The sequence below is a fragment of the Diceros bicornis genome, chromosome 3, assembly GCF_020826845.1.
Source record: "Diceros bicornis minor isolate mBicDic1 chromosome 3, mDicBic1.mat.cur, whole genome shotgun sequence".
NCBI lineage: Eukaryota > Metazoa > Chordata > Mammalia > Perissodactyla > Rhinocerotidae > Diceros > Diceros bicornis.
In genome coordinates this window covers 77,314,497-77,342,106 of record NC_080742.1, presented here as the reverse complement: position 1 = coordinate 77,342,106, position 27,610 = coordinate 77,314,497, and the positions used below count along the sequence as shown (strand labels likewise).

Genomic DNA, 27,610 nt, shown 5'->3' with positions numbered 1-27,610 from the left:
GAACCTTCCGGCAACTCGGCGTGTTCCACTGCCAAAGCCAGCTCTTTGACTCGCGTGCGCCCGCTTGGTACGCTCGAGGCCTGAAGCGCATCGGTTTCTCGGCCTCATGGCCGGGCTGACCCTGTTTGTGGGCCGCCTCCCGCCCTCCGCCCGCAGCGAGCAGCTGGAGGAGCTGTTCAGTCAGGTGGGGCCGGTGAAGCAGTGCTTCGTGGTGACTGAGAAAGGTAGGGGGCGGGGCGGTCGAGGATGGGTTGGGGTTTCCTGGGAGCGGGATGGGGGCGAGGACACCCTCCCAGGCTTCAGAGAGCCGTATAATTTTTTTCCCCGCCCCTCAGAGAAGGGACTGGGAATTGAGTTTCTTTTCTAAACTGATGCTGCTTTAAACGAGTCCATAGGAGTCTGTTTTTGAAAGTCAGAGCGTTCCCTTAACTCTATAGAGCGCTTTCCGTTTTTTATGCGCACTCACAGATAAGATCTGATTTAGTAATAATGAAAATAGCTAACTTGTAATAAAACATCAGTGAGGCTTATTGAGAGTCAACTGATTGCCAGATCCGATTCTGGGTTTCACACGTGTTATCTCATTTAATTTTCTCAATGATCTTGAATGCCGCTATGTCACCTAGTCAGGGCTTCCCTGGCTACTCTAAGTGGTCGCTTAACGACAGGGATACGTTCTGAGAAATACGTCGTTAGGCGATTTTGTGTTGTTCGGACATCATAGAGTGTATTTCCACAAACCTGGAAGGTATAGCCTACTACACACCTAGGCTGTATGGTACTAATCTTATGGGACCACCATCTTATATAAAGTCAGTTATTGACCAAAACTATGTTATGCGGCTTGTGACTGTATTCATTTGGAAAAAAGGGATGATAATATTTGCCTTACCTACGTTGGTGTGTTCTGAAGATAAAGTGAGATAAGAGATTTAGAGCCACTTTGGAAAGGTTTAATTTGATAATGATCACTAAGGCTTGGTAATAATGGTAATAGTATTTGCAGGCTCCAGAAACAATGTTTGTGGTTTGCGGTTCTTTTGTCAGGACCACAGGCATTCATTGCTGATCTCTTCTGAGGAGGGGCAGTATTATTACATTGTAATTTTTGGAGCTGTCATACTTACTGTTTCTAACTTCTCTGGTGATATTCTGTTCTATTTGATGTTGAGTTCTTCTTTGAAGGTGTAGTGTATATCATGGATCCTCCATATCCTTGAGATTATCGGGAAAGCAGGAAGAAGGGGAGCTAACAGCGAAGACACCAAATTAGAAGAGAAAGCCTAACAATTTCTGAGCAAAGTGGAGAAGGGGCCACTGATGACAACCTTCTTTCTTTCCCTCCTGAGAATCTTGGCAAACTGATAACAGGATGTCCTGGCCGTATATCTGCTGGTTTAAGGCTTTGAGAATTTACTGATTTAGGGCTCTTGGTTTATGATTTTCTCCCTCCCACCCCAATACTGTTCCAGGGAGTAAGGCATGTCGAGGCTTTGGCTATGTCACGTTTTCTATGCTGGAAGATGTTCAGCGGGCCCTCAAGGAGATTACTACCTTTGAAGGCTGCAAGATCAATGTGACTGTTGCTAAGAAAAAGCTGAGGAACAAGTCCAAGGACAAGGAGAAAAATGGTCAGTTTCTAGTAACTGAAGAGAGTTTTCCCCCGGAGTGAAGAGGAGGCAGAGTGGCCCTCGGGGTAGCTTCTAGACTGAAAGCTTCCTGAATTTCCTTTTGATGTCCTAAATCATCAAATGTATTTTGTTACTCGTTCTAGTCTTTTGTTTACTTCTAAGTCTGGAACATCTGGTGTTCTTGGGAGTTGCCATACTTAACCCTGTGGTAAATGTCATTTGTTGCTAGTAGCTTCTTTCCTGTGGTGGTCTGGGCCTAGAGGTGGGTGGTTTTGGAGCACAGACTTATTGCATTGCCTCTTACTTTTTAGAAAATTCAGAGTCCCTAAAGAAGGAGCTGAAGCCTAAAAAAGCCAAAGTGGCAGATAAGAAAGCCAGGTTAATTATTCGGAACCTGAGCTTTAAGGTAAGCAACAGAGAAGACTAACACTGTGTGTTCTGAAGGCTGGTGGAGCCAAGGCATGCTCATTGGTGGAACTCCTCACCAAGACGGTATAATTGGGCTTAATTCCTTCTGGGAATGAATCTTAACCTTCTTGAAGTCAGAAAATGGACCTGTATAAATAAGAACTTAGTAAGGACAGTAAATGTGAAGATGCCTTCCTTTTGGGGAAACTACTACTGAGAAGGGGAGGGGAGAAAAGCTTTCTGATGTCTGTCCTTTTTGCCTTTTAGATACAAAGCCAGATGTCTTCTTTTCTGAAATGTTTGATGTCCTAGTCTCAAAAGTAAAAACGAAGTACAAATATTCAAGCTCTTCCTAATGAGCTAATTTAGTGGTTGATGTTTTGTGTTTATTGGTTGTGATAATATCTCTTTTTCTTTCTTCACTTTTGGCCTCAGTGTTCAGAAGATGACTTGAAGACAGTATTTGCTCAGTTTGGAGCTGTCCTGGAAGTAAACATCCCTAGGAAACCAGGTACTAGCAGGCCTTCATTTGATGTGGATTAGATTATTTTATGTAATGGTCTTTTTCCATATCACCCTTGAACTAAGCACCATTTGAAATAGAAATACAAGGTTCATGTCACTCTCTGTGAGCCCCATATGATATGATATATATAAAGTATCAGGCACAGTGCTTGACAAGTAATAAAACTCAAATAATAGCACTTATTCTCCTGATGGTATTTTTAGTTAGATCAGAACTAGTTTTAGAAGACGAGTTACGGTTTGAGAAAATGCATTGCTTTTCCCAAGCCTGAGTCAGGGTATACTCAGCAGGACATAAGCTATTGGTTGGGCAAGGGGCTGGCTGGTTGGCAGGATTTGGGCCATCTTGCCAGCTTGGTTTGCTATAATATCTTTCTTAGTGCCTGTTGGCTCCCTACCTGCTGCCTCTGACTGCTTTGTATGTTTGCACACAGATGGAAAGATGCGTGGTTTTGCTTTTGTTCAGTTCAAAAACCTCCTAGAAGCAGGAAAAGCTCTGAAAAGCATGAACATGAAAGAGATAAAAGGTAAGTTTTCTATACATATACCATTGACCCAGATCTTCCTGGTGTTGGGGTGAATTAGCACAGTAACCCACTTTCTACATTTTCAAAAGGTGTTTGCATTGTTGAGAGTCTCACTGCTAATATAGAAGCTGTTTTGGTGAAATATTCCTAGTACTTGATCTTAGGGTTAAACTTGAAAGAACCCATGTCATTATTCTCTTTTCTTTATTTGGTGATGGATGTCCTTTTAAATCCCTAATGAAAGATGTCCCTAAAATAATCACTGATGGATGCAGGTTGCTGTCTAGGGGATGTGGGATTTGCAGGTTCCTCCTTCTTGGTTATGATCACTATTCACCATCTGTGGGCTATTAAACTGACCGTGAGGCTACTCGGATGTTGATTTACCAGGTACTCTGCCTAAAGAAGGGATTGGCTTAGAGACTTCCTAACTTCTGAGTAGGGTACAGATTATTCCAGAATGCCTGTTTTGCCTCTTGCTGGTCTAACTGGAAACTTAAGTCTAACTGGAAGCACCATTTTAATTCTTTATTTTTTTTTACTCTTTCTTATCCCAGGCGTGTAGAAGGGTAAAATTTCTGTTCATTGATAGAAAGGTTAAGGAGTTGTATTTTAGGACCAGCATTGTCTGAATTGACAGTTTCTTTGTCTCCTTTGGTTCTGTAACTGTCTTTGATGAATAAGAAGTTGTTTACAGCAGATAGGACTGTTAAAAAGAAGAAGGCCTTTCTGATGCTACTTTTCTGTCTCACAGGGCGGACAGTGGCTGTGGATTGGGCCGTGGCAAAGGATAAATATAAAAATACACAATCTGCCTCTGCCCCAGGTAAGATGTGGTGGTGTTGCATAGGAGGGGTTGTCTGTCCTGGGGTGAGTGTGGAAACAACTCTGTGTATGATAAAAGTATCAGGGAACCTGCTTGTCAGCAAGAATATTGAGCTGGAGATACCAAAAGCAGAAGATTAACCAAAAGAATGAGACTGAGGAGTAAGAAAAACTCTGAATTCCTGCTGGCTAAGTAATGAGCCCAGAGCTCTTTGTCAATTTATATTGTACCATCTGGTGATCTGGTCCCAAAACAGGATCTTTTGGGTCTAAGCCCACTCCTGGATGTGGGTGCAAGCGAGGGGTAGGGCCTGAACTCATTGTCCCCTCTACTTGCTGTCCTTTCACAGCTTTTCATAATAGGGAGTCATAGAACATTAAGAATAGGGAAACTTAAAATTTGAGTTTTATTTAGAAAACAATTGGCTTTTAAGTCACCAGGATCTCAGAGAACAGAACTCAGTGAGATTAAAGATCATAGTTGGGCTCCAGAGCAAGCCTTGTGCTGGCCATGGTGCACAGTGGTAGGCTGTGGAGGCTCAGTTGCTACGTCTCTCATCCCCAGCCAGGTTAACTTTCAGGTTTCTGATGGATGAGACAGACTCCAAGGGAATCTCGGTGATGAGGAGTTTTTGTTTGTTTTTTGCTTTTTTTCCTCATACTTTCTCCTGTTAAGTAGAGTAAGAAAAATATATGAGATAACGTAAAACCAAAGGAACTAGGAACTTGGGGTATTAGTTACTCTTGTTAAAATAACCTTGTTTTGGATACTAAATGAGTTCCTAACTTTCTTTACTTCCCTGTGTAGGTGAGGGGAAGAGGCCTAAACCTAAACATCAGAAATTAGGTAAAGAGAATGGCAGGGAAGAAGAGAATATGGGAGAAGAGGAGGAGGAGGAGGGGGAGGAGGATGATGATATGGAAGAGGAAGAGGATGATGATGACGATGATGATGAAGAAGAGGAGGAAGAGAATAAAGAATCAAAGGTGATGAAGACTGTGCAGATTCAGAAGAGGTAAGCAGCTCAGCTTATTCTGAGACAACAGAGGGAGTTTAGGATTGTCTCTGAGAGGAGAAATGATGTCTTTTCCTGCCCCCATCATTGCAGAATTGACATGTGTAATGAAGTTGGATAGGCCCCTGTCTCAGCCCAGATCCTTAGTTCTGAACTGTGCCATTGCAGAGCAGTCAAGAGGGCAGCACCTGCAGAAAGCAGTGAAGAGGAGCATTCCTATGATGACAGCGACCTGGAGGAAACAGATAGTATTGATGGTGGAGAGGAACTGGCACAGAGTGATACCAACACTGAAGAGCAAGAGGATGAAGGTTTGCCTGGGATCTTTGTAGATGCCTTTAAATTTAAGTTACTGAGAAATGTGCATCAGTTCAGCTCAGGCCTCTTTTTAAATAGGACCCTAAGGTGTTCTGTCAAATTTATGTTTAGATGCTAAAAATGAAAGCTTTATATTTCTGTCTTCTAAAAGGTGTTCTAAAAAGGTGTTTTTTTTTTCTTTGTTGCTGAGGAAGATTGGCCCTGAGCTAACATCTGTGCCAGTCTTCCTCTATTTGGTATGTGAGCCGCCACTACAGCATGGCCACCAAGTGGTGTAGGTCCTGGCCTGGGAACTGAACCTGAGCCACTGAAGTGGAGCGTGCTGAACTTAACCACTAGGCCATGGGGCCGGCCCCTATGTTTTGTTTTTTAAATGAATTTGAAGTGGTGTTTGAGGGTTAAGATTCTTTGTTAGGGAATTTAAAACCTAGCTTAATGCTAAGGTACTACATCTCTCTCTTGATATCCAAGTTGAATGAATAACTGGATAAACAGGATATTGCATCCTAACACCAAGGTGGATTTTAAACAAGTCTTTTGAGTTGAGATGGGGATAAAGGACCTCTTGGGGCATTTTGTAAAACTGTAACCAAATCCTGTTGCTACCTTTATTAAGAATGTTGGGGGTAAGCCTAACTCGTTTATTGAGGGAGGCAGGTCATTACAAAACGAGGAGTGGCCAATAACTGGTCCTTTACTTTGTCTGGATGGAGGTTTTTATTCACTTATCGGGTCACTCCCTTCTGTTTCCTTTTCTGTAAGTCTGACATGCTGGTTTGACCATATAAGAAATCTGAGGAAATCAGCGTTTTCCGTGAGGAGAGAATGGTAGACAGCTTAAAATCAAAGAAGCTTTTATACCAAAGGGCCTATGAAACCTTGCATTCTATAGCCAGATTCAGCTGTCTCTTACCATTCTTTCACTTGAAAAAATTATAAGACTAATAGATAATAATGAGAGAAAATTAATGAAAAAACACAGTGCCGATGAGTATAATATAAAAAGTAAAATTTCCTCACCAGTTGCCCCAACAGTCCCCCAAAGTAACTACTGTTGTTTCTTTTGTATCCTTCCAGAAATGTTCTATGTATGTATAAGCATTATATGTCTATTTTTAAAAACAGTGAGTCTCCCTTATACCCCGATCCTCAACCACTTAGGGCCCCTCCCCAGAGACAACTAAGTTTCTTGTGTATCTATATCACGTATACGCACACATATACAATGTAGTGTATGTTGTTTGTGTGAATGTGTGTGTATTTTTTTTCTCCTCAAATGTTCTACATGTTTTATATTTCCAAAAAGTTTACACTGTCACAACAGTATATGGGACTCTCTTTTTTCCCACACTCTTACCACAGTGGATTTCATCTATCTTTTGGTTTTTGCTAATCTGTTGGTGAAAGATAGTTGTCTTGTTTCTTGTGCTGTGTTTTTATTTAATTATGAGTGAGTTTGAGCGTCTTTTCATATATTTAGTTGCATATACTTTGTTCATTTTTAATTGGGTTTTTTTTCTTATTGATTTACACAAGATCTTTATATATTTAAGAAGTTACCCCTTGGTTGTATGGCTTGCACTACTCTTTTTTCAGGTTTTTTTTTTTTTTTTTTTTTTTTACTTTAGATGTAAAAGTCTCAAAGAAAAAGAAGAGGAAACTACCCTCTGACGTGAATGAAGGGAAAACTGTTTTTATCAGGTATGCCTTTCTACCTTGACAACTGCTGATTGTGTTGCCTTCAGAGTTTTCTCTTTTCTCTTCTCCTCCCTTGTTCCCTCCCTTCTTCTTCTTCTTCTTCTTTTTTGTTTTTTTTTGGCACTAGTTCTGTTAGCTAGGCTGGGGAGTTAGACTCCTCTAAGACCATTGGCACATCTGGCCCTTGGAACATACCAAACAATGAGAAATGTAGGAAAATCAGAAGTATACACAGAAGATAAACAGCAGGGGTCTTTCTATCTTGTCCTCATTTAGATTTCATTCTTTGTAATTGGGGTGGCATCATTTGGAACAAATCAGTTCTTCAACTATTAGAAACATCTTGCTTCTGGCCTTTGTTTTAGGGGGAGGGCTGGGAAGGCGGTAACACCACTACTCCCAAATGATTTCTCTCTTCATGCCTAACTTACATTCTAAAGTAGTGTCCAGAATAAAGTAAAGCATCTTGTCTGTTTCCAGGAAAACTGAGGGAGGGAGTTGGGGTGGAGATAGGTTTTATTTTTTGTTTCCATTGCTGTTTTAGTCCTATTGGCTGCAGTAGATTGGCGTTTTCAGAAGGTCGGGATATCTTCGGTACGCCTCAAGTGTGCCTTCTCATCCTTGCTTAAGTACCAGTGTGCTAGGGCCATTGGGTCTTATTTTGGAAATGTATATTTTATCCTCTTGTACAATCTCGTAAGATTATTTTTGTTATACAATTAATTTATGTTTATTGTGGGAAATTTAGGAAATAAATGAGCAAAAAAACCCACCAAGATAATTAACCTTAATCACTACTCAGAGAACACCCACACACATGCCCATATCGTAAATATTCACAAGGATGAGTTTAGCCTATATATGCTGTGCTGTAGCCCATTTTCTTCCTCTATAACATCTCTCCATAATTTTTTTTACTGTGTTATTTAGAATTGCTATATAAATGATTTTGTGTTTGCAGAGCATTCTGTCTAAAAGGAAGGAAGAAATGTCACATTTAGAAGCCTGTGACCTCAATACTAAGGGTACCACTCCTTACACGTCTTTTAGTTAATAAAGAACTTAGGAAAGTAATGGGATAGAAGAGAAAAAACTATGTACATGATGAGGCAAATAAGAAATAATGTAGCTAGTATATGTCTTATTGCAGAACATCTTTTTTGTCTTGCTTACTCCATTAGGTAGAATCATTTATGGGGTTGTTAACTGAGTATAAGAGAAATAAAATAGTAGATATTTATTTGGGACTGTTTTTCTTAGCCCTGGAAGGCTGTGCATAGCTGGGGAAATGAGGAATCTTTACACTCTGTTGAAATTTAGTAGAACAAAATCTCCTTCCAACATTTTTTAATCCCATTGAGAGAAATAAGTAGTTTCCTTTTTTTGCCCTTAGCTAGTAAACTTTACCATGTTTGCTTCTGAGTTATTATTTTGAAGGATTTTATGACTTCCATAAAATTTTAACTGAAACCTGATTTCATAGCAGCACAGACGAGAAAACGGCTAATGGAAAGAGAGAGAGAGACATTTGACTTTTCTCATTAGCCTGCTGTGAGTCTTTTGGTTGTAGTAAGGGAAACTAATTTTGGCCAATTTACGTGAAAAAGCAGGTTTGTTGGATGAAGATTAGGGTGGCTCACAGAATCCGAAGTTGTCAAAGAGCAAACCTCAAGAAGGGGATGAAAATCTGGGCAGTTCTGAGACCCTAGCAGGCTGTAGGTCTTTTCTCTGAGGATTCCCTCCTCTTCTTTGCCTTCTTAAGGTGTAACATGTATTCTGTAAAGTGCATTAATCTAAGTCTACAACTCAGTGATATTTTTCATATATATATAACCATATATATATACATATACGCATATATATATATACACACACACAAATATATATGGATGTATGTGTGTGTGTATATATCCATGTAACCACCACCCAGATCAAGATAGAACATTTTCAGCTCCCCAGAAGTTTCCCTCAGGTGGGGCACTGCTGTTTTGAAGTGAATCTGCATCTGCAACTTCTGGTCTTTGTATATGTCTGTTCAAGTTTTAAATTCCTGGGAGAGAGAATCTGATTGACATAGGAAGGTCGGTCTGTTATGGCCGAGTGGTGGAGTCATACATCACAGACCTGGCTACTGGGAGCCACCCCTCTCAGTGCTATTCTTGAACAAGGAAGGGTGGAGGGTGGTCATGAACAAGGGAACAGTTGATGTGTAACTCACTCACCTTGTACTGAAACACAGAATCTCACTTTTGTAATTGACCTTTCTTGTGACCTGATTGTTGTCCATAGAAACCTGTCCTTTGACTCAGACGAAGAAGAACTTGGGGAGCTCCTCCAGCAATTTGGAGATCTTAAATATGTCCGCATTGTCTTGCATCCAGACACAGAGCATTCTAAAGGTATTTGCTGTCAGCTGGTCAGGCCCTAAAAGGGTTGAGACCACTGCCACGGACACTGGCTAGGTTACTTGAGAGCATAATGTGTGCCTTTCTAGGGGGTTCACAGTCCATCCAAGTTTCTGTGGTCTATAGAAGCACCAAGGACATTCTGAGGTTGTTTTCCATGATGTCAAACTCAGCACCTTTAATGGTGCTGCCAGCCATAATTTTGTCTAAGCTTTTTAAGCCCTTGCTTGTTTACTTTAGGGTAATGAATTCCATTGGCTGTTCTCCTTTGAATTTCAAATGTGATAACAGCTCATGGGTATTAATCATTCCACATTGCTTGAAATTACTGGGATCTTTTTTAGTTGCTTTTGTTAGAGATGAAAGTTGACAGAGAAGCTTTGTTGCAGTGGCAACAGTCGGAAGGAAAACTATGTAGCAGGAGTGCTGCCTTGGATTTTTTTTTTTTCCTAAAGCTATTTCTTTTGAGCCTCAAGGGTTGACTACTCCTTATTCTAGTTTACTGTTATTAGGGAAGCATCTTTTCAACCCATTCATAATCTTTGATTTTATCAACTGCAGTCATTCTCCCAAAGCAGTGAATTTTTAATTCATTCTGATTCTTGATTCCTTTGAGATCTAGCAAAAACAGTGAACCGTCTCAGAAAAATGCCACTTCTGAGGGTTTGTGGGCTCTCTGGAGCCTAGGCATGGATTAATAATCTCCATTCTAAACCTTCTCATTTTCCAAATGGATGAGACCTGATCATTTTTGGTTTTTACTTAGCTAAAAAAGATGTAAATAAGGCAATATGATGGAAAGAAAACTAAACTGCTTCCTGGAGATTAGGGATCTAATCCCAGCTAAGCCACAGAACAGCTGGGTGATTTTTGGCAAATCATTTAGGCACCCTGGCCTTCAGTTTCTTGTCTGTAAAATGAGTAGTTTCAACTAGAGTAATCACTTACAGTGACTTCAGCTCTGATATTCAGTAATACTTCTCGGACCTTCTCCATTTCTAGTATGTTTTTCTAAAAATGGACAACTAAAATTACATAGAATGTTCCAAGTACTGTAGGATATTGCTTTACTTTGATGATATCCTTTGTTCCTTTTTGAGTGCAGTAGTATATTGAGTTGATATTTTCGGAAGGTAGTCTACAGTTGACTTGCTCAATCTCTTTCTTGGTTTATTGATGTTAGCAGAGAGTTAATGATCTTAATAAGCATAGTTTTCATTCTTTTTTCTTTTTCTTTTTTAGCTGAGGACGATTTGCCCTGAGCTAACATCTGTTGCCAATCTTCCTTTTTTTTTTTTTGTTGCTTGAGGAAGATTAGCTCTGAGATAAGATCTGTGCCAGTCTTCCTCTATTTTGTACGTGAGTTGTTGCCACAGCATGGCTGATGAGTGGTGTAGGTCCGCACCCAGGATCCGAACCCGCAAACTTGGGCTGCCAAAGTGGAGCACACTGAACTTAACCACTAGGCTGTGAGGCCAGCCCCTCATTATTTTTTCTTAATACATTATCTTTCCCTAGCTCATAGTAAATTTTTCTGGCACTGTTTCTCCCTACTCACAACAGCTTTGGCCTCCTCCTACAGTTTATCCCTGTCAGCATGCCATTTCACTGCCTGGAAGAGCTAAATGTTATCTGAAGACTTTTTGGGAAGTGTTAAGACTGAGCCCAGTACTGATCCTGGAAATTCCAATGATAAAATTCTTACCTATTCAGAGAGAATTACCCACTTTCTTCATTTTGGATGAATAGACTAATCTGCCTATTAGAAACATTATTTTCCCCATATTTGTTTGTTATTTGTTTCTTTCTATTAATGCTGGACATTATGGTAGGTGCTAGGGATATAGAAATAGCCAAGAAACATGACCCTTATTCCTGAGGCATTCAGTCTGTTTGGGAACATGTCACCTGACCAGTACTATAATAGAGATGTGAGTGGAGCACCTGTGGATGGGGTACTTGGCTCTGCCTGAAGGAAGCAGGGAAGACCTACTAGGTGGTGACCCTTCTGTTGGCCTGCCACATGTGTCTTTTCAGTTAGTCTCTGGCATTCATTCTTTTTTTTTCTTTATTGAGGTAACATTGGTTTATAATCTTATATAAATTTCATTATATTTTGATTTCTGTGTAGTCTACATCAAGTTCAACACCCAAAGACTATCATCCATCACTGTACACATGTGCCCTATCACCCCTTTCGCCCTCCTCCCTCCCCCCTTTCCTCTGGTAACCACCAATCTAATCTCTGTATCTATGTTTTTGTTTGTTATTGTTGTTTTTATTTTCTACTTATGAGTGAAATCACACAGTATTTGACTTGCTCCATTTGACTTATTTTGCTTAGCATAATACCCTCAAGGTCCATCCATGTTGTCGCAAATGGCAAGACTTCATCTTTTTTTATAGCTGAGTAGGATTGCATTGTGTTATATATACCACATCTTCTTTATCCTTTCATCCATTGATGGGCATTTAGGTTGTTTCCAAGTCTTGGCTATTGTGAATAGTGCTGCAATGAACATAGGGATGCATATATCTTTGCACATTCATGTTTTTGTGTTCTTTGGATAAACACCCAGAAGTGGAATAGCTGGATCATATGGTAGTTCTATTCTTAATTTTTTCTTTTTTTTTTTGGCCTGGGAAAGATTTGCTTTGAGCTATCATCTGTTGCTAGTCTTCCTCTTTTTTTTCCTTCCCGCACAAAGCCCCAGTACATAGTTGTAAGGCCTTCTAGTTCTTCTATGTGAGCTGCCGCCACAGCATAGCTATTGCTGGACGAATGGTGTGGTTCTGCGCCTGGGAACTGAATCCTGGCTGCTGATGCAGAGCGCACCAAACTTTAACCACTAGGCCATCAGGGGGCTGGCTTTCTATACTTAGTTTTTTGAGGAATCTCCATACTGTTTTTCCATAGCAGCTGCACCAGTTTACATTCCCACCAGCAGTGTATGAGAGTTCCCATTTCTCCACATCCTCTCCAACACTTGTTATTTCTTGTTAATTATCCATTCTGACAGGAATGCAGTGATATCTCATTGTAGTTTTGATTTGCATTTCCGTAATAATTAGTGATGTTGAACATCTTTTCATGTGCCTTTTGGCCATCTGTATATCTGTTTTGGAAAAATGTTCAGATCTTTTGCCCATTTTCTAATTGGGTTGTTTGTTTCTTTATTGTTGAGATGTACAAGTTCTTTGTGTATTTTGGATATTAACTGCTTACCAGATATATGGTTTGTGAATTATCTTCTCCCAACTGTTAGGTCGTCTTTTCATTTTGTTGGTGGTTTCCTTTGCTGTGCAGAAGCATTTTAGTTTGATGTAGTCCCATTTGTTTATTTTTTCTTTTGTTTCCCTTGTCTGAGTAGACATGGTATTCAACAATATGCTGCTGAGATGGATGTCAGAGAGCGTACTGCCTATATTTTCTTCTAGAACTTTTATGGTTTCAAATCTTACATTCAAGTCTTGAATCCATTTTGAGTTAATTTTTGTGTATGGTGTAAGATAATGGTCTGCTTTCATTCTTTGGCATGTGGTTGTCCAGTTTTCCCAACACCATTTATTGAAGAGACTTTCCTTTCTCCATTGTATGTTCTTGGCTCCCTTGTTGAAAAGTAGCTGTCCATAGATGTGTGGGTTTATTTCTGGGCTCTTAGTTCTGTTCCATTGATCTCTTTTTGTGCCAGTACTGTGCTATTTTGATTACTGTAGCTTTGTAGTATATTTTGAAATCAGGGAGTGTGATACCTCTAGCTTTGTTCTTTTTTCTCAGGATTCCTCTGGCTATTCAGGGTCTTTTGTTGTTCCATATCAAGATTTGTTCCATTTTAAGATTCTTTGTTCTCTTTCTTTGAAAAATGTTGTTGGGGATTTTATTGTTGGGAAGTGATAGGGATTGCACTGAATCTGTAGCTTGCTTTAGGAAATATGGACGTGTTAACTATGTTAGTTCTTCCAATCCATGAGCGCGGAATATCTTTCCATTTCTTTGTGGCTTCTGTTTCTTTCAACAATGTTTTATAGTTTTCAGTGTACAGGTCTTTCACCTGTTTGGTTAAATTTATTCCGAGGTATTTTATTCTTTTTGTTGCGATTGTAAATGGGATTGTATTCTTAATTTCTCTTTCTGGTAGTAAATTGTTAGTGTATAGAAATGCAACTGATTTTTGTTTGTTGATTTTGTATCCTGCAACTTTACTGTATTCACTTATTATTTCTAATAGTTTTTTGGTGCGTTCTTTAGGGTTTTCTATATATAAAATCATGTCATCTGCAAATAGTGACAAAAGATCAATGCTCCAGTAGCTCTGGGAAATATGGCATTGTTTTCACATATGAGAGAATATTTAAAGTTTAAAGGAATACTAACAAAATATTATGTAACTTTGTATTTTTTTTTTGGAGTTTACTGTAAAGTGTACTTTTTTTTATTTGCTTGTGAAAGCTGTGTTTTATCAATAGCAGAAATTGGGATGGGTTGATTGGCCTTAATGTCTAGCCAGTAAAAGGTATGCCTGTGGAAATTCTAAAGCATGAGTCAAGAATTGAGCTCATGGCTTTCTGGTTCACTACTATATTCATGTGATAGAGGCCAGAGACTTTTACTCCAAGAGGCAGATCTGCCCTTATCTGATGCCTCCCTATGAGATCTATAATTAACTTCAGGGTTAAGTAGTTCCTGCCCATTTTTAGTCCTCTAATAGGCACACAGTAAGTGATTACTCTATCATTTCTTGTGCATATTTCTTATTAAGGAGCGAGATGGTGAGACTAAAGTTCTAAGAAGCATTGGAAAAGATGAAGGAAGTAATAATAAAATTTCATTGTGAGCAGGTGTGCTGTCTTATGTCTTTGAACCTTCAGTGCCTGACACAGCGCCTGTCTCATGGTACTTAGCATAAGGATGCTAATACCCCTTCCACTTTGTGTCAGGCTGCCACCATTTGTAGTGTTGTCTTTGGCTTTCTGGTGGGCCATGGGAGTTTGGGATCTCACTTAATTTTGTCTCTCCTGCAGGTTGTGCATTTGCTCAGTTCATGACTCAAGAAGCAGCTCAGAAATGCCTTGAAGCTGCTTCTGCAGAGACTGAGGTAAGGCAGACATTTCCTTTACCCTGAAACTTAGGTGATAGTGGCTTCCAGTGGCAACATCTGATGTTTACACAAAGCTATATTATTGTTATTATTATTATTGTCAATAATATGATAATAATAAAGTTAACACTTATTGAGCACTTTGTGTGTTAGGCACTGAGCTTCACATGTATTACCTTACTTTAATCTTTACATCAGCCTGATAGGGGTTTATAAGGTAAGTATAATTATTATCTCTATTTTATAGGTGAGGAAACAAGTATAATAATGTATCTAATATTTATTGATCCCTGTCTGTATGTCAGCCTCTATCCTAGGCTGATGACATGAAAGACTGGGACAAGAATGGATTAAGGCCATCTATGAAGTAGAGTAACTGTTAGAGAGAGAAAGTGTGTGGGTGATGGAGAATTTTTCTGTGTATTGCATAACCAAGTATACATTGTTTTGAGATAAGCTATCCTGATGCCATTGTCTCTTCATTCCCTTGAGTTAACAATACCATTTCATTAACTTTCTTTAGAATACTAAAAATTTGCCTGTTTACAGATCATTTTCCTCAATTTGTGTCTACTTTGGGACTAACCAACTCCTATAAAATAAATGATTTACTGCTGACTGCCCTAAGTACACATGTGGCCTTTTGCACACCTCTACTAAATACTCTTAGGCTCGGTGATCCACTTGCAGCCAGCTGGGCTAAAACATCCTGGGGGTTGGACTCTATAGCATTATTGGGGCTTGCTGTTTCCCTTTTCTTGGTGTTCCTTGTCAGGTGCTTAGTTTCTACTCATTATGTATTTTAAGAGAGAGAGTTACAATCTCTTATAGGGTGGTGGACTTAAACTGGATGGCCGGCAGCTCAAGGTTGACTTGGCAGTGACCCGTGATGAGGCTGCAAAGCTCCAGACAAAGAAAGTGAAGAAGCCGACTGGAACCCGGAACCTCTACCTGGCCCGGGAAGGCTGTGAGTAGTGGAAGGGAGACATGGACCAGGCTTCTGAGTAGCTGGCCTTGTGCCGTGACAGTGACCTAGCAATAGTATGTTTGGGGGCATGTTTCAAATTAAAAACCCAAATATCTCTTTTAACAGTGTTATATTAGGATTCCACTTTAGCAGATGTCGCTTTCTGTTAGCAAACCTCCACCCAATTTGTGGATTAACCAGTCCATTTGCTTTTCTGCCTGCATACCTTTAGATCTTTTCATCAGAGATTTGGCAGGGCAAGAGGGAGGAAAAACTCAAATTATCTTTGCTTCTTGTCATCATTTCTTTTTTCTTTTTTTTGTGTGTGAGGAAGATCAGCCCTGAGCTAAGATCCATGCCAATCCTCCTCTTTTTGCTGAGGAAGACTGGCGCTGGGCTATCATCCGTGCCCATCTTCCTCCACTTTATATGGGATGCCACCACAACATGGCCTGACAGGCGGTTCATTGGTGTGCGCCCGGGATCCGAACCCAGGCCGCCAGCAGTGGAGCGCGTGCACTTAACTGCTACGCCACGGGGCCGGCCCCTTGTCATCATTTCTAATAGGGTTTCTGAAGGAGTTGAAAATTGTGACTAAAATTACTCTTTTGGATTATTCACGGATTTAAAATGTACACTCAGTATCTTTCCCTTAATCAGAAAGACAATCAAAAATTAGCTTTAATTAAAAAAAAGAAAGAATCTTGTCCTCTAGGTCATAAGAATCTTGTCCTCTAGGTCATAGAGTATTTATTGGCCTACCTTCTGCACAGTGTGGACTAGTAATGTAAGGCCATTAGCCTTTGATACTAGGCCTTTATATGGCAATGTGGCTGTTTTCTAGGCTGGCTTATCTCATTGCTTAGTAGTGGCCCCTGAGTACATGAAGAGCAGCGAAATTCCAAGGGCAGGTTGCAGGTGGAGCATTTTTGCATTCCAAATGCCTAAAATGTACTTACTTTCAGAACTTCGTCTAGGCCTTTCCATCTGACTTTGGGCGTGTACATGAAGCTTCTTTGAGGGGAAGGAAGGAGAAAAGGAACAAAAATCACAAAGTGTTCAGAGTTTTAGTCCTTGAGAGCAGCTCTGAGCCGAGAACTTAGCCCTGTAGCCTATTTCTGGACCTACCCAAATGCCACTATGTCCTGGCCAGGGTAGTCCTCTGGGCCCTGTACAAAGAGCTTGCATCATTCAAATCACATTCTTCTTGTTGCTCAGTGAAAATTCCCTTGCTGATGTCTTGGCCTTTTTCCCTCTTTCCTCAGTGATTCGTGCTGGGACGAAGGCTGCAGAGGGTGTGAGCACTGCTGATATGGCTAAAAGAGAACGAGTGAGTAGATTAGGCACCACCCTTCAGGTTCTGCATGACTTATTATAAATCAATAAATAATAATTAATGAATGCTAGAGGTACTCATGAAAGAGCCAAGTATAGATCACAGACCCTACTTACACTCTTGTTAGAGAGAAAAGCAGCACACAGGTGAAACAGCAAATAACCCAACATTATACATACTATTATATCAGCAATATATGCCATTATATGAACTGGGTCTTATTTTTCATTTTCCTAACGCTCAACAGTAAATGTTTGCTGAATAGTGTGCTTGTAGATTATGCAGTAGACACTTAGAGGCTAGGGCTGTGTATAATTAGGTATCAGTATAAATGCGAATAACATAAAGGAAGATCAGAGTGGGCTGGAGTTAGTAGACAAAGAGGTAGATGTGGGTCTTGGAAGGGATAGTTAAGATATCTGTTCTGGGGAGGAGGGTGATACCTCTAGATTATAAAATCCTTTTAGGAAAATTCCATGTTATGGGAGTTTCCTCTGATAACTGATACGGTGAAGTTCCTTTGCTGCTTGGTAATGTTAGTTCCTAGTAATTTTTACTTTTGCCCATATAGCTTACTTTCAAAAAGCTAAGCCAGCCTAGAATGGTAAAGATGCGTAACCATTAACAGAATTAGCTATGGAACCTGACAGTGCAGAAAATGGTGGACAGAGATGAGAATATAATGACAGCAAGAGGCAGTGTGTCTTTTCTGTGTACAGTTTCTAGACTAGTGTTCTCAACTGTCTTTGGTAGTGAGCATCTGGAAATCATGGTATTCAGGGGGCATTGTATGCCCTTTTCTGATCACAATGCAATAGTGACACATTTAGTTTTCTCTTAGAATGAATTTTTCTAGTAAAAAGCTCACTAGATTATATGCATTATAATTCACAGCAGGCACAGTTTTTCCTGGCAGAAAAATCAGACTGTTGAACTTCGACATGATAGCCTCTTCAAATATCCCTTTAATATTCATTTCCAGAGTATCTGTTTATTTTGTTGTTAGTACCTTTACCCAACAAAGAGCAGCAGGAATGAGAAGACTTGGTAAAGAACATTTTAATTTAAAACTTTTCTCTATCCTAATTTTAAAAAAACTAATCAGGAGAAGAATGTCATCCTTTCACTTCAGAGACAGGTAGTCCTGGGACTCATGTTTTGTGCAGCGTAGTTGAGGCTGTAGCTCTCGAAGCAGAATGCCTTTCTGTGGTCCTGGGTGTCCTTTTGCCTCCAGGTGGCAGAGTTGAGACAAGACAACATTCTCTCGAGTATTCTTTAGATAAATTCTGCTTCCTTTTGGAAGGACTAGATAATTAGTTTGAGTTGGTGGGTAAATAAGGACTGGGCATAGATGTTAACCACAGTGTCATTTATTATTTGCTCTGGGCCACGTTTTGAGCTTGGGATTTTATGTATATTACCTCATTTCAGCCACACATCAGTGCTGAGAGATTGGTATTTTGATCTACAGTTGCACTTTGTAGGTGAAAAAATTGAGATGTAAAAAATTTCACATTACTTCTCCAGTTAGGGATGGATTTCTAATTCGGTTTGACTCCAGAGCCCATGATTGTATGTACTGTCTATCCACCATCCTACCTCCTTGAACCTTTCCCTATGATGCTGGGCATTGTAAGGCTGCAGTGTGGGTGATTTCCCTCCTTTTGTCGGTAGATGTGGTTATTAGATGGGGGTCATGGTTCTTTCCTTTCAGAGAGCTATGAGCCTGCATTTTTAAAGGGTGGATTGTATTAACAGTTTGTTGTTCTTTCAGTTTGAGCTACTGAAACATCAGAAACTGAAGGACCAGAATATCTTTGTCTCCCAGACCAGGCTCTGCCTGCACAATCTCCCAAAGGCTGTGGATGACAAACAGCTCAGAAAGCTGCTGCTGAATGCCACTAGAGGGGAGAGAGGGGTGCACATCAAGGAGGTGAGAGTTGGCCCTGCCCTCTCAGAACTTTGGTACCTGGGTCAGATCGAGCATATATTTCAAGTTGTGGTGCTAGCAGATTAACAGATTTTCTTTTGGACACGTTGTCAGCAAACAAGGCTGAGTTTTGCAGTTTTCTTTTCTCTCTTTTTTTTTTCTCTCTTCTGAGAACTGCCTTTCACATCTGACCAAATTGCAGCAGAAATATGAGGAAGTCTCTGCCCTGGTGAATTACTTTAGCAAGCATTTATTGAGTGCCTGCTAGGTGCTCAGCATTATACCAGGTGCTGTAATGTTAATTTTCTTCCAGAGAAAATCATCTGTGTGTTTTGCTCTTTAGAAGAGCATTTTACTACCATTTAGGCTCTTACCCTATGGTAAGAGTCCTCAGTGCCCCGTAGTGAGCACAGGGAGTTGTATCTTTGGCAGTTGTATCAGACAAACACTGGATTCATACCAAGACTTGGTTAGACACGGTGTGAGTACAGAAACCTCTCCTCTGCCCCCACAGCATACCTCCATCGTAGCACTGACTGTTACACTGTCATGTAACTGTCTGTCAGTCATTTCTCCTGACTGGATTGAGCCCTTTGGGGGCAAGTGTTATCCCATTGTTTCGAATCCTTGGCATAGTACCTGGCACATAGTAATCTCTCAATCAGTATTTATTGAAAAAATAACATAGCCCATATTATTAATTTGCTTTGCTTTGTTTCATCACCATAAATGGTTTTCCTAATCCCTGAAAGCCTCTTCAAAATGTATGATATTAGGATTTGGGTAATTACATGAGAGAATGTGAACATATCAGCATATGTCTGACACTACTCTTAGTAAAACTGTTCAAAGTGTTACTGGCATAGGGGTCAGTTGTGTAATTTCTCATATCAGCATGCACAATACTTAAGGTCTGCAAATTTAAAACCTGTCATTTAGAACAAGTTATGTGTGTTTTACAATATTTGCATTATATTGAATTTTCTCTTAATTCTTTCATATGCATAAATATAGTGTCTCAGTAAGATAGTAAGCTTCTTGAGGACAGGAACCTCATTTAATACTTTTCTTGATTCCTCTACAGTTCTAGGCACAGAGTAGATGCTAGGCATATACCAAATGCAACATCCAAGTGTCCCCAGTATCTAGACTTCTTCATTACATGAGATCTGCAGCTTCCAGGAGTAATAGCATGTGAATGATCCATTTTCCCAAAATATCCTACTCTACCTTGGTGCCCTAGGATGCCTATTACATCCAGCTTAAGGATTTAGGGAAAAATCACGCTGAAGAGGATCTAAGCTCCGAGCAAAGACAGCTAAAGCTTCTTCCTGTATTTCTGAGGCTGTATGCTGGGCAGGCTCTTCCTCATGCCTGAAATGTCTTTCTCATCTAAAGCCATCTAAGGCCTGCTTCCTTCCTTTTTTCAATAAGTTCCTTTCTGAGTGGTTTCTTCAGTGATGAGATCTGTGGACAACACATCATCCTTGGTGATAACTTATTATATAATAAATACTTATCATAAATACCATGTACCTCTCAAGTTGTATATATTGTCAACAGTTAGCTACTATAATTTTTCCTTGGGAAGTTTATTTTATTTACATGTTTATTTGTAGGTCTGTGTTGATGTCTATAAACTCTTAGAAAGCAAGAAAATGTCTGTTTAATTTGTTTTGTGCTCTCGGTGTATTCTAATAAGACATATATTCATAAGTGTTATTCCAGTACACCTCTTTGTGATGGTGATGTAGATGCAGGTTCTGTTCCAATAATCTGATTTCTTATTGAATCTGTTGAGGCTTCTCATCATCCTGTAATTATTGCTGCTTTTTGTTTTTCTACTCATAGTGTAGGGTGATGCGAGACCTTAAAGGAGTTCACGGGAAAATTAAGGGTCAGTCCCTGGGCTACGCCTTTGCAGAGTTCCAGGAGCACGAGCACGCCCTGACGGCCCTACGCCACATAAACAACAATCCAGAAATCTTTGGGCCTCAGAAGGTGAGCCTTATCTTGTGGGGAGAGCTATTCCCCTGAGAGCCATTTGCAGAAAACCATTCCTCTCCTTCATGTCCAGTGTCCTCTGACATTTGAGTGGTGGGAAAGAGTAGAAAGTCAGTGGAGGGAATGAGCAGTGATTCAGGTGATAAGATAATTAAAAGGAACTCTAAATTGGATAGACTGCTTGCAGAACTGGCCCCTTTAAGTAGAGTAAGTGAGTAGCAGCCTCTGACTTGCAAAAAAGAGAACAGTGGTGGGGGACAGCTCAGGTCAGTGCACTCAGAGATTAAGAAATCTAATGAATGCCTTTCTGTCTCCTGACGCAGCGACCAATAGTGGAGTTCTCTTTGGAAGATCGAAGGAAACTCAAAATAAAAGAACTGAGGATCCAGCGCAGCCTGGTACAGAACCGAAATGGTTTTTCTGTTTTTGTTTTTTTAGTTGTGGTAAAATACAGATAACATAAAATTTACTGTTTTTATGTATACAGCACACTTAAAACCATTTTTTAAGGCCATATTTAAACTCCTGTATTGTTCAGTTTGTGGTTCTGCTCCCTTAAAATAGGTCTCTGTCTCATTAAGTTCTTTGTTACCCTTTGCTGTTTTTCCCTAGAACTGTCCAGGCCACCTTCTCCTCTGCTGGCCTGTCTTGTAATAGCTCCCAAGAAGGGAGAGGAAGGAGAGAGAATCAGGCTGATGTTATTACCAAGCAGCAGTTCTTATACAGTGTTTGGTGATGGTACCTGTCAAAATTAATGGCCAAGATTAAAGTTTTAGATTACCTATAGATTTCAACTATCGCTTCCATAATTCTTTTTTCTTCTTAGATGGCTCCAGAATTGTGATGTCGGGTAGTTTTAGTACTGTTTTTAATCTAGTGTGGTATGCAGGAAAGAACAGGGACTTTGGGGACAGGAAGACTCATGTTCAAACTCTGGTTCTGCCCCTTTTTGAGATCCTTGCAAGTTATTACATCTCTCAGCTTCAGTTTCTAGTTAGTAAAATGGGATTAACAGCATCTACCTCACATGATTGATAAGGATTAAATGAGATAATACATGTAAATTGTCTTACATACTGTGTGGTCAGCACACAGTCAAATCTCATTCTCTTACCCATCTTCCCTCAGGGCATACAGGACCAGATTATTCTTGATACTGTAACTTACAGCTCTCATCAAATGATACCTTAACTTGCATCTATACCAAACATTTGCTGTCTTTTGTGGTGTGTACCATGAGCATGACCAATAGAGGAACAGTTTCAGGGGTTAATACAATGGTCCTGGATTGGAAAACCTGGGATCTGGTTATTCAAGGCAGCTTTGTTATCCTAGGTATAGAATTATTTACTGCCTTAAGCTGTTGCTTCAGAGGTGATTCTGAAGCTGCAGGCTTAAAAAAAAAAGTTCAGATGGCTTTATTTGTTGCCTACACTTATGTACATACTGCTCTGTCTATGTAAAAGTGCCCCTTTCCCCTGACTCAAGGATACTTCTATGTAGTTCCATATTCAAATCAAATGTACTTCTTCAAGTAGCATTTTCTCACCTCTCTCAAAAGAGATAAGACCTCGTTACTTGTACTTTCATGAACTTCCTTAAGCCCTTTGTTAGTTTTTTTCTTTGCTTTATTTGTGTTTGCATCTCTTATCTCCAATAGGCTGTGAGTCCTGAAAGGTAGGTACTTTATTCTTTCCATTTGTACCCTTACCGCTTAGAAACAGAGACTGACACAAAACAGGCATATAATAAATCTTTGTTCTATCAATGTGCCTATCTAGATTTTTAAGGGGAAAAGGACAAAATAACACATTATTATTACTTTAATTTCACATGAATCTTCCACTTCAATGCAACATAACTCTGTAACATACTTTATGCCTTCCTTCTCACAGCATCTTTTCCTTCTCTTCTTCATTTCATTTATTCCTTCTCTAATGCTCTTCCTTTCTTTACATAGATTCAAGTTTCTGACCTAGGTCATTTTCCTTCTCTGAAGAAATTCGTTTAGCATTTCTTGCAAGGCAGGTCTACTGGTGACCAATTTCTTTAATTTTTGTTTGTCTGAGAAAGTCTTTATTTGTCCTTCTATTTTGGAGGATAATTGCACTGGATACAGAATTCTAGGTTGGTGATTTTTTCCCCCAAAACTTTAAATATTTCACTCTGTTCTCGTCTTACTTACATGGTTTCTAAAGAGAAATCCAATATAATCTTATCTTTGCTCCTCTGTAGGTAAGATATTTTTTTTTCTCCTCTGGCTTCTTTCAAGATTATCTCTTTATCTTTGATTTTTTGCAGTTAGATATGATATGCCAAGGTGTAGATTTTTTGGTGTTTATTCTATTTGGTATTTGGCTGAGCTTCCTGAATCTGTGGTTTAGTGTCTGTCATTAAGTTTGGAAAAATCTCAGCCCGTATTATCAAATATTTCTTTGGTTCCTTCCTTTCTTCTCCTGGTATTCCCATTACACATTTGTTACACCTTTAGTAATTGTTCCATGCTACTGGCCTTTTTTTTTTCTTTTCTCTACTGGCTTTCGAGTCTTGGGCACACGTGTATTTTCACCCTATTTCTGCATATGGAAAGGTAAATGATTGTTTTGCGTCCCCCACTCAATATCCTTTTGTTATGATGTCAGGGCCTGTGAATTACTTGTATTCCCTTTCCTATAGTCTCTAACTATTTGGGGGAAGAATTCCCCTTCTTTCACCAAGCTCACATAAAGCTCCTCTTCTACTGAGTCTTTTCAGCAAATAGACCTCATCCAGAAAGCAGATGGCAGTCTCTTGTTTTATGCAGCAAAAAGTGAAGTCCAAGTCCACAACTGGTCAGCCCCAGCAGGACCAACCAGAGCTTGGAAAAGACCAGCAATGGAAAGCAGCTCAAAACCACAGCCAGGAACCAAGCAAGGCTCCCCTGGAGCAGAAAGGGAAGGCAGGCTCTATCTCGTGGACAGGGTTCCAGACCAAGGCTGAAGTGGAGCAGGTGGAGCTGCCTGATGGAAAGAAGAGAAGAAAGGTCCTGGTGCTCCCCTCACACCGAGGCCCCAAAATTAGGTGAGATGCAGGGCGGCGGCATTGAACAGTGGGTGGCTCCTCAGAGTTTGTTCTCATTTAGCCCTTTTCTTCTTTGTGGCTTTTGTTTGGATGAATGGGATGCTTAGTACTGGGCCAGTCCTACATGAAGGGGAATGCACAAGTATCTCCACACTAGCAGAGATGTCAGTCTTGGACCAAATAGAAGCCAGAACAGGACTGGCAGACGGGACCTCGGAGGAGCCTTCCAGGGCAGGCTTTCATGCCATTTTTCTCCTCTTCTGAAGAGCTTCCTCCTGTCCAGATGGCCGTCCCTATCAGCTGAGGCCCATTTACTTGATGTTTCCTTATAGTTTCTGTTGGTGCAGCAAATTAGTGCTGTAAACAAAAGTTGATCTTTACAAAATATTTGTTAAATGAAGGTTTTTGAGATTCTCTTGAGGTTTGAAGCCAAAACAAAAAAACAAGTATACAAATGTTGAGCCTTAGGATATTCTGTTGCACTATCCCTTTATAGAATGACTTATCAAGGGCTTAGAAAGAGCCAGTGTAAGAAAAGGAACTTTATCTTCCAGGCTGAGAGAACCTCAGGGGTGCCAATTAGAGGAAGAACTCAGGGTGACCCTTACTTTACCGTCTTATTTCAGGTTGCGGGACAAAGGCAAAGTGAAATCTGTCCCTGCCAAAAAGCCAAAGCCCCAGATAAACCAGTGGAAACAAGAGAAGCAGAAATTATCTTCCAAGCAGGTAAGTTTTATAGAGCATAACACTTCAGTATGGCATGGCTCTGCCGGGGCTGGCAGCCACTTTTGTGCCTTGATTAGTTGAGCAGAAAGAAAGGGCTTCTGGATTGCAGCCACATGCAGGACTGCAGCTTTTTAGAGGATGTTGAGGTACACAGTCTTTAAAGTAGAGAGAATAGTAAAATGAACGCCCATATATCAGTTACTCTGCTTCAAGAATTATTTTACCTGTTCTTTGTACGTGCTTCCCCCTGGCCCAGCCCAGAGTACATTTTTTTTTTTTCACTTTTTTTCTTTTTTTTTTGTGAGGAAGATCAGCCCCTGAGCTAACATCCATGCCAGTCCTCCTCTTTTTGCTGAGGAAGACCAGCCCTGAGCTAACATCTATTGCTAATCCTCCTTTTTTTTCCCTTTTTCCTCCCCAAAACCCCAGTAGATAGTTGTATGTCATAGTTGCACATCCTTCTAGTTGCTGTATGTGGGTCGCCGCCTCAGCATGGCTGGACAAGCGGTGCATCGGTGCGCGCCCAGGATGTGAACCCGGGCCGCCAGTAGTGGAGCACATGCACTTAACCGCTGAGCCACGGGGCTGGCCCTCCCCCAGCGTACATTAAAGCAAACTCTGCTTCACGTATAAATACACCTCAGATGAAAATGAAGTATATTGCTCAGAAAAATACCTTGGAATGCATCTAATTGACCAGGCCTTGGGGGCCGGCCCTGTGGTGCAGCGGCTAAGTGCCCGCGCTCCACTGCTGGCGGCCCAGGTTCGGATCCCCGGTGCGCACCGACACACCGCTTGTCAGGCCATGCTGTGGCAGCGTCCCACGTAAAGTGGAGGAAGATGGGCACGGATATTAGCCCAGGGCCAGTCTCCCTCAGCAAAAGGAGGAGGATTGGCATGCATGTTAGCTCAGGGCTGATCTTCCACACACACACAAAAAAAGTACACTTAACCAGGCCTTAAATACACTTACACATACATACATATATATTATGCCATTATCATATCTGAGAAATTAATAAGATGTCATTAATATCATCTAATACGCAGTCTCTATGAAAACGTCCACCTTGCCTCAAAAATGTGTTTTTGTAGTTGGTTAGTATAAATCAGGATCCAAACAAAGTCCACACATTACATTTGGTTTTTATATCTTTTGTCTTTAATTCTCCTGTAATATTCACTCTTCCTCGTCACCTCACTTTTTTCCATGCTGATAATTTGTTGGAGAAAGCAGGTCATTTGCCCTTTAGAATGTATTGCATTTTGAGTTTAGCTGCTTGCTTCCTTGTGGTGTCATTTAACTTGTTCTGTAACACTCCATATTGCCTGTAAACTGGTAGTTAGATGTAGAGGCTTGATTAGATTCTCTCCGTTTTCTTGGCGAGAGTATTTCATAGGTAGTTCTGTGTGCTTTCTGTTGCATCACATCATAAGGCACATACTGTCTGGTTGCCCCGTTTTCAGTGATGCTCAGATTGATCAGTAGGTTTAGGGATTGTTTACCTTATCTTCCATTTGTGAAGTCCGCCATCAATCTCTCACGTAATGGTTTTAGCACCCAGTGAAGATTGCTATCTAGATCCATTATTTCAATATGGGTTGCAGAATGGTGATTTTCTAATTTTATCAGTCCTTTTGCATTTTTTAGTTGAATTCTAGAAAAAAGAATCTTCCCTTGTCGACTATTTGTATAGGAAATGAAATACCATTTGTATAGGAAAGGCAGGTTAATGCTTGATTTTTTTTCTATCAGTTTCCAGAGTAATGAGTTGATACCCTGCCAACCTCCTATGGTGACTAGTATGATTTTTTTAGTATTATGAATTCCTGAGTTTTTATATACTTGATGTGTTTCATTCAAATGCAGTTATTATTCTTATCCCATCTGAGGCCAGCAGAAGCCCCTCCAGGTTGGCTCCTGAGTCCTTCTGACATTATCCTGTCTTTGGTAGTGTCCTTGCTTTCTAGAACAACCAGATGTCCCAGCTCATCTTATATGTTTTTTCCCTGGTCCTGGCATTAGCCATTTTTCCAAGGAGCCCTATTTCTTTTTAGCAGGAAATGGTGGTCCTATGGTCTTGAACAGTTGAGGTCAAGTTTTCTTTTCCCCTTTCCTAGTCCCTTTCTTTAAAGGGTAAAAGAAGCATTAGTTTCCCATCCTACTCAAGAAATCTGTGTCTCTGGGAAGTCTGACGCATACCATACTATCTTATGGAGCTCTATCTCTGCAATCCCATAAGTATTCTTGGTGCAGGAAAGGGCAAGCAAGAACATCCAAACTCTGGGCTGACTCATTTGTGAGGAGATTCACGTGAGCATTTGAGAGCTAGAGTGGGAGAGGCCTCTGAAACACCTGAACAGTGTGTTAGTGTTCTTTTAGGCATTTCTGGTGTGATTTCTTACCAGTGGATGATTCTTTTTGGGTTTTTCTCTCTAAGGGTCACTGGAAGTCTACCTCTTGTGGTGGACAAGATCTCTGTACCTACTTATTTTCTCTCTTGGGTGGCCTGAGGGTAAGGTGATATTTAACGCTTGAAATTGATTCTCTTGTATTTCCTTACATTTCATTTGTAGGTACCTAGGAAAAAAGCTAAAGGAAATAAGACAGAAATCCGCTTCAACCAGCTTGTTGAACAATATAAGCAGAAATTATTGGGACCTTCTAAAGGAGCACCTCTTGCAAAGAGGAGCAAATGGTTTGACAGTTGATGATGGCAACAGACTGGATAAGAAGCTGGGTTGTATACTTCTTGGTAAAGCTCCCAGGCTCCCCCCTCACCACCTAATGACATTTACTGAGGGTGAGAAACCCCTTGAGTGCATTGCCACTTTGTTGGGAGGCCCCCTGGGCTGTGCACATCTGAACTTTGGTCCCTCCCTGGGTGGGTGGTTAGTTAACCACAAAGAGAAATCTCAGAAGAATGTTGTGATGCTTCTTGCATATTATCCAGATTATTGTTGAAGTTGTGTCTGTAATTATTACCCATTTTAGTTCTTTGTTTCTCAGATAAAAACAATTGTAAAAAGCATTCTTGAGGGCTGAATTTTTAAGATGTATATTTTGTTAAGTGTCTCCTCTAAATGAGATATTTTGTGGCTTTTTGAATAACAAACTATCTCTCATTTCTAATA

The 27,610-nt window shown here is 40.3% G+C and overlaps 1 protein-coding gene across 1 annotated transcript; it reads left to right on the top strand.

Moving 5' to 3' along the window:
• Nucleotides 1–27,610, top strand: RBM28 (RNA binding motif protein 28). The gene is made up of 19 exons (XM_058529399.1): nt 1–224; nt 1,473–1,631; nt 1,943–2,037; nt 2,475–2,550; nt 2,999–3,091; nt 3,846–3,917; nt 4,725–4,932; nt 5,101–5,243; nt 6,879–6,951; nt 9,238–9,347; nt 14,376–14,449; nt 15,284–15,419; nt 16,685–16,749; nt 18,530–18,688; nt 20,537–20,686; nt 21,013–21,087; nt 23,493–23,749; nt 24,376–24,475; nt 27,053–27,610. The coding sequence occupies exons 1-19, from the start codon at nt 107–109 to the stop codon at nt 27,185–27,187; spliced, it is 2,298 nt and encodes a 765-aa protein (XP_058385382.1). The 5' UTR covers nt 1–106; the 3' UTR covers nt 27,188–27,610.

Coding starts and splice junctions, on each gene's coding strand:
- RBM28 (XM_058529399.1), top strand. CDS start 107: ATGGCCGGGCTGACCCTGTTTGTGGGCCGCCTCCCGCCCTCCGCCCGC. Junction 3,918..4,724: donor ACAATCTGCCTCTGCCCCAG/GTAAGATGTGGT, acceptor TTCCCTGTGTAG/GTGAGGGGAAGAGGCCTAAA. Junction 24,476..27,052: donor AGAAATTATCTTCCAAGCAG/GTAAGTTTTATA, acceptor TTTCATTTGTAG/GTACCTAGGAAAAAAGCTAA.